At 49.1% G+C, this 7,542-nt stretch overlaps 1 protein-coding gene across 2 annotated transcripts in view; it reads right to left on the reverse strand.

Moving 5' to 3' along the window:
- Positions 1-7,275, reverse strand: part of LOC115331978 (cytochrome P450 3A4-like) — a 54,930-nt gene extending 47,655 nt beyond the window's left edge. For both annotated transcript variants that reach the window (XM_040213158.1, XM_040213157.1), the window contains exon 1: positions 7,173-7,275. In XM_040213158.1, coding sequence (XP_040069092.1) covers positions 7,173-7,228 — 56 coding nt within the window. In that variant the 5' untranslated portion in view covers positions 7,229-7,275. The remainder of the gene's footprint in view (positions 1-7,172) is intronic.
- Positions 7,276-7,542: the final 267 nt, after the last annotated feature.

The following is a 7,542-nucleotide window of genomic DNA, read 5'->3' on the forward strand; positions in this document are numbered from 1 at the left end:
GCCGACGCCGCTCAAGCCGGGAAAGGGCCCCTAAGAGCTGCGCTCTAAAACCTCAAGGCTGTAGCCACGAGCACACCCATTCTGGATCTGCAAAGCTTATGCTGTAGACATGCATCATCACATGAGCACGTTTCTTATCAATCTTAAACGTAAAACGCTAGTTATGCAACGAAATTTCCATATCATCACATTTTTAGCAAACTGAATGGTCCCACCTGTTACACTTTTAGCTTTGGAAGTAAACCAGTTCACAATACCACCAGTGGCAACATCATGCCAAGCATGTGGCAGCAAAATGTCTTAACTAGGGAAGCAAACCTAATCGATCGTGTTGAATAAAGCACCTAGATACGGGAGAAATTATAGATCAATCAAAGAAGGTCACTCGAAAGGGAAGTTTTCTCGCCGAACGAACATTACTTTTTATTGGGCGTTCCGCAATGTAAGGCCGAAGTGATTCACTCCGTGATCGGTACAGAAGCATTTGCTTAGTAGTCGGTCGTGCGTGATAAAAACAACAATAAAAACAAAGGTAGATTAGAAACGCGATAGATTCGCCTTTGCACGGAGTACTTAAACTTAAAATCGTGTCAACATAAAGCGACTATGGTCCACGATGCTAGCAGGTATCTTAAAATTTACCCGTGTAGTCGTCACACCCGTGCACCAATCGAAAGCGTTGCTGCAAGCCTCTCCGCCGTCAACTTTGAGTCGCTGTTGAGTCTGAAAAACTGCTTTATGAGATCCATATCCAACCGCTGAGCACATACACAAGCACAGGAAATAATACTCGGTTCCAAGTACAAACGAAGAATCCGGGGCGGAAAGCCCTGAATGCCAAACGATCTGCGTCGGGCGACGGCGACTGACTGCGTAGTATACAAGTTGCGCTCCTTCGACGTCTCCATCGCTGCGGCGGGTGGTCGTAGCTAGTCGAAGCAGATCGTGTCTGCTCTGTTGCTCGTACCGGAACACTAGAGCCGCGTAATATTCTTGCTGCCGAAGTTTATAAGCCTACGTTCGCGGCCAACGGATTTACACAAAGCCAACGCCCAGCGAACCCATCCCCCTCTTTCTCTTTCGGCGACCGGCCGCCAGGGCGGTGACACCATCGCTGAAACTCCTCAATTGTCTACGTCGTCTTCTTTGCCATAGGGCAGCTGACCAATTCTACGTGCACGAGCTCTCGCTGGAAGCGTAATCCTATTTATATAGTGCTCATCCGTGTGTACTGTAGTGAATATTTCAGGCCCAACATATCAATAGTTTAATGTTATCAACCAGGAAAACGCAATATCTCTAAACACCCCCGACAAAGAAAGAAAAAAAGAGAGCGTCGTTCGCTTTGACCAATAGACCGATCTCACCAACTGCCTGGAGCGTGCCTGACGCAACCATAGTTGTACTTCACAGGAGGCAGCGGTAGTGCACGAGACGGCTCGTGATCGACACGCGCAATGTGGCGTTTACCCTCGTGCGGAAAGACCACCATTGCGACAGAGAAGGCGTTGCGAAACTGGCGGTGAGGTCGGTCTATTATCCCATGCCCGGTTCACACATCTGCGTTTCGAGCGACAGAAACGACAAAAACAACACAAACGACATGACACCGGAACGATTATGTTCTTATTACAGAGCGTGACAGATAATGCAAAGAGCAGTTTTATCAAGCAATCATGTGTCACGATTGTCCCGGTGTCATGTCGTTCGTGTCGTTTCTGTCGTTCCTGTAGCTTGGAACGCAGATGTGTGAACCGGCCTTTACGAGCCTACTCTGATGGTACGCTTGAGCGTCACGGAAAATCGGTCTTCTCGCCTTTTCCAGGTGTCGCCACTGGTAGGAATACTAGCGGGGTATTAAGTGATTTGTTCGGCACACAAGCGTCAGTACAGGTTATAACTTTGTCAACATTTCCTGAATCCTATTCTAATTGTAAAATAACAAGGTGTCTTCCCGGGCACAATCTCCGCCCCTATCAAAATCGAACTTGGCGGTGTTTTTAAATACAATATTTAGCATTGTTTCGCGCATTTAGTTCCCGGAAATTAGCAGCACATTTGGGAAGTTGAAGTTGACTGTTTTTTGTTTTTTTTTTGTAACTCGCGGAAATGATGACAAACGGTTCCTCTAGTCATTTAGTTGCACATTCAGAAGAGATATTATAATTTATGTTGCATAATGATTAAACCCGCGGTCTTTCTGTAACCATCGGTTCGAGACAGATTCTCTGTCGCTCGGTTAACAAGTGTTCATTCAACGCAGTAGTTGCGTTTCAACGACCCGCTGATCAATCTTGCCCTTTGCTACATCATTGTAAAAATTCATTACGGACTTGAATTATCGCGATATGTGTCATATGCCTTCCAACGATAAGAAGTGTTTCAGAATTGAATTGTAAAAAGTTGGTTATCAGATATAATACTTTTGTTTTACAAGAAATTCTTGCCTCACCCCGAGTACCTATGCATTCAACCATAATAACGTAAAAAAAAACATGAATAAACAGCGGCCAAGCGGAGCACAGCGTCATGCACGAAGCCCGAGAAGCCCGGGCAATTGGCGCCTCGGAGTCGCGTCCAGCCGGCGCGCCGGCAGCCCCGCCGTGGCCGGGTTGTGGCCACGGCAGGCGCCGCGACGTTGCGGCCACCGCGCGCCTCCGTTATCGAAGGCAAACGATACACGGCGAATTCTACGAATCCCGATGAGCCAGTAGATTTATTGGAGTGAAGCACGTGACAGCGTCTCACAGGCGTCCAGTCTAGATACTCTAACTCACAGGCGTCCATTCTAGACGCTCTAATTCCCCACTGAGTCGTAGCTTCCACAGTTTGCTAAGTGTGCCCATAGGCAACCAGCAATGCAGCTTGGCACTAGACGTTGCGTCATCTAGCGACTGAAAAATAAAACAAATTGGGTAGACCAAGACGGCCCGGGTCGCGAGGACTGCGGGCGGGGGGTCCATATCACAAGAGCGAATGACATTTTAGCGAACGGCGACATTTGAGCGAATGGTCGTTTTAGCGAATAACGGGGGCGCGCGTTAACCCATCCGTCGCGCTGCGCTTTACGCCGCTTCGCGGCGACAGTCTGCGGCAACTCGTTACAAAAATATGAACTCACTTGGCCCACCCGAAAACGCCGCTTCGCGGCATCCGACTATTCGCTAAAGTGTCATTCGATGAAACGTGGGCGTTCGCTAAAACGTCATTCGATCAAGTGAGTGCCTCCCGCGGGCGGGCGTATTTAGAAACCACGTGTGAACGTGGAAGTTTGGATCGGCGTGAGCCTTTTTGGAGTTGTTTTTTTTTTTCGAAAAAATAAGTCTCAACTTCACGTCTCTATGACCTTTCCGGGTTCCTGTGACATCTCCCCTAAGCCTAGAGTTTTCCCCAAAAAATAAACGTCGCTACTGCTGCGTGAAAGACGGCCACAGTCGCGAAGGTTACCCAAGCGTCAGACTTTACCGCTTCCCTTTAAGATCTTGGGAAGCGACACGGCGACAAAGTGGATTACTGGAGTGCGATGCATCAAGTAAGTGAATTTTACATTAATTGTTAAAGTGAACGAAAACATATGTGCAGGCTTGGAAAGTGGTCTGACAGACTCCTTTTGCAAAATACCGTATTTATACAAGTTGTTTTACGAGTCTCTGAGACAGCTATTAGAGAAATACAGTAGAAAAAATCGGGCCGATTGTTGCTTCGGTTTGACGTCGAGAATCAGGCGATCAGGTCTTCAAGCGAGATGCCCTTCGACCTGTTCCGGCACTCGTAGTTGTAGGCGTGCGTTTGGTTGCCACCGCGCGCGCCGTTCGGCACGCGCGGTCGCAACCAAAACCTTTTAAGCATGCAAGTTTTCAAATAGTGGATTTTCGTAGAACAAATTTTTGTTTGTTTCGGCTACCAAATTTAATGCTGAGTCTGGTGATAAATGTGACGGCGTGAAGAAAGCAGGATGCACATTTTTTTTTCTAGGAAAAGCTCGTGCGAAGCGTAAATATCCTTCTCACACGCACACTTTTTTGCCTGTCGCCTTTTTACACCAGGCTTGTGCACTGTTCTCTAGCACGCAGAGTTTGGTTCTAATTGCCCACATTTTATTCTAGTGTGGTGGGGGCGTCGGGAGAAGAGTACGGTCGAGCGAGGCGCGAGCGGGGGCCAGCCGGCGAGGAAAGAGGAAGAGCCTGCTGCACGAGGCTGGAGCCGGGCAGGAACGATAGAGCCGTTCTGGCTGGTCCGGCTCATGTCGGTCCCCGGAGCATTCCACCAGCGAACTTCAGATCGGGACCGGCGGAAACAGCGAGACTGGCCTTGTCGGCCTCGGCCATGACGGTCCAGGAGTGGTTTCGCAGCGAAACTCTGGCTGTGATAGCCCGGAACAGCTAGCGTACGCAGTGCGTGGGAAGGACGATCCGCAGGGGTGTACACGGACTGCGACTGCGATCTATGAACGACAGGTGACAACTAGGGTCGGCGCGTCCGGACTGCCGGCTCTCGAAGACGGGCAACCGGGAAGTACAGTAAACCCATTCGCTGCCTTCTCGTTGTGTTGTGTCACTTCCTGGGAGACGAGCGAAGCACAGACCGATCGGGCAGCGATTATTATAGAGCGACCCCGCAAGTGCGCGAAGACAGTTCAAACTGGTGTCCAAATGACAACTCCAGATTATGCTCTAAGCACTTCGACCTATCAAGGCTCCCAATGGTCTTAAAAAACCGCATAAAATAAACAGGGACATGGCGCGCACGTGCACACGGGGACTGCTGAAATCGGGGTCGCCGCCGCTCGCCACGGCCCGACGGGCAGACTGGCCGACCGATTAACACACACACTTCCGCTTGTGGCGCTGAATGCAGCACTCTCGTGGCGCCGCCTGGCCATTGGCGGCTGGCTGTCATGCACTTGCGCCAGCTTGCCCCAAATTACACTTAAAGCATGATATCGCACAATGTGAAAGACCTCACTTGAAGCTTCGATCGATCATGACACCGCCTTTATTGCACTTCCTGAGTGATAACTCATTTGCGAAAGGTACGTTGAGGTGCGGGGAAAAATAAAATTCCGGGTGCTGATGAGGGTAATGCGAGTCATTTAATTTTATTGCAGCCGTGCGAACATTATAGTTGACGCAATCATAAAATTCTGCGCCCACTGACACCAACGTGACAACAGGAACCGAAATCCACACGAACCTTTCTATGCCACAGAGAGAGGAGCGCTAACCGTTTGGAGCGCTTCCCCAACTCCGACGTTACCGCGCCGCCTCGAGGCGCCATCAGTCCGTTGGCGTCTCGCCATCTGCCGGGAAGCGAAGAGCGAACGCCGAGGAGATACGAAAGCGACCCCCCCCCCCCCCCCCCCCATACCCCCTTTGCCTTCTACAGCTGGTTGAGAGATTGCGGAGAGCGCTGGCAAGGAGGAGCCTGCAAGAACAAGCACCTCCCTCCCCCCTCCTCCGCCCTCCACAGGAACCGGCGCGCTTAAATGGCGAAGGAGCAGGCGAGCGACACCCAAACCAACCCTGAAGCCCTGAACCCCACGCAGTAGTTGCGAAGCGGTAGTCTCCTCGCCCACTAAGACGGCCCGGGAGCTCACGTGACCAACCCAGCTAAGATAATACTAGCGCTCACCGCGACTCATCATGGCCATGGTCCTCAGGCTCACGTCATCACGCGGACTAATGCGATCACCGGACTCATACCCACCCTAAGACTCACGTCTTGATTCAGGCTCATGCTCATGAGCCTCGAAACTCACAATCACACTCAAGAGACCTCAAAACTCACTCATGAGTACTTCACTTAGCGCTCAAGCTCACACTCACAATCAAGAGTTTTAAGAACTCACAATCACACTCACGATCAAACTCATGCTCATGAGTTCGCAGGGCTCACACTCGCACTCACGCTCATTAGTTCCCAGAACTCGCGATCACACTCACGGTCAGACTCACGCTCGTCAGTTCTCAGGACTCACACTCACACTCACACTCACAATTTTCCGAGACTCGCGGCCTCACTCACGATCACCTCAAATCTGACGGTGAGCGTGAGTGATCGTGAGTGATCGCACTCATGAGTGAGAATGCCGAGGTATGCCGCTGAGGCATGGTTGTATAAAAACGATATTAATTGGGCCGTTAAACCTTGCAAACTAAAGATTATAGAAAACATAACGCGCCCTTTATTTCGTACTAAAATCAAATAAAAGTTACTACAAAAAGAGTTTTTTTCCGTTTGTTTTCACTCAGAAACATGCTTTCTAAGAGCTCAAGGTAACCACAGAAAAGACAAACGAAAAAGAGTGGTGCTGTTGTCGTGTTTAGCTCGGTCTCGGTGGACGCCAGCGGCCCAGGCTTCATCGGTGAGTTTCACAACTTAGTGTTCTAGTAACCTTGGTCAGTTTCGTTGTGCGAGAGTATAGTTGAGTCCCATTAATGCCAGTAAGCTCGTGTAAAGTATAATTAATATAGCACCCTCCATTCTCTGTTTCCTCTCTTCACACAAGCCAAGTTGGACACCGTAGAGGCGCTACAACACTCGGATGCTTTTCTTGTTTTTGTTATTGAACAATGCTTTGAATATTGACACAATTAATTATTTGAAACAGAGTTTGCCTCGCATAGTTAGAGGCGTTCACATTAGGTCGTTAAGAATCTTATTCTGTCGAACAAAGTGTTTTAACCAATCATTCTTTCCACTCTCCTTTGAGAATAGGAACAAGCTTCCGCGAGAGGTCACATACTGACACGTTGATTGTAAAAAAATAAAGTAATTATATGTATATATATATATATATATACATTTGCTTATGGGATTGAGTCTGGAATACTTATTTCCACGTCCCTTGGCGAAAGTGACATTTGTTTCAGGAAAGATGTATAAGTGATTTGTGTGGGATGTCCATCCTTTGAATTTTGTCTCAAAATGTATGTTATGTTTCGTACCAAGTTCTGTATAACCTACCTTAATGTTACCCAGACCTGCAATAGCTCTCAAATGCAAACCATCAGTATGCCCGAAAAAAAATGCTATGCTTGAGACGTTTCTACGGATAATTCTACCATCAATCCGCAGCGAACACCTTGTCCTCTGTATAAGATGCATGATAAGTGTGACTGTGATTCAAAGGGTCTACACGATGATGTGAAAACTCGGCGAGCAGTACTCACGAATAAAACCAGCTTCCCACGCTGACGGCGAGCACCAAGAACGCTAAGGCGAGCATCGCGGCAGTTCTGGTGGCAATTTGCGTCCAGTCCGGAGAAACGACACTGCTTGCCGTGCGTGGCACAGCCCCGGAGGCGTCGGTATTTATTCCCGGCTTTGCGTTCCCTCCGCAGTCGCTCCCTGGCGGCTGCTGATTGTTCTTTGATCGTATTCCACGAAGCCCGGGTCGGAGCAGATATCGGCAGCTGGAGCGTACACGCGATTATAACCCTTGCCTCCGCTTCATTTCCATTCTTTGTTTCATTTGTCTCTTTCGCGCCACGCTATAGATTTGTGCTCATATCTGCCGTCCACGTGTAAACTATAGTCGGT

Source organism: Ixodes scapularis, unplaced genomic scaffold (genome assembly GCF_016920785.2).
Source record: "Ixodes scapularis isolate PalLabHiFi unplaced genomic scaffold, ASM1692078v2 PGA_scaffold0__279_contigs__length_252992795, whole genome shotgun sequence".
NCBI classification, from domain to species: domain Eukaryota; kingdom Metazoa; phylum Arthropoda; class Arachnida; order Ixodida; family Ixodidae; genus Ixodes; species Ixodes scapularis.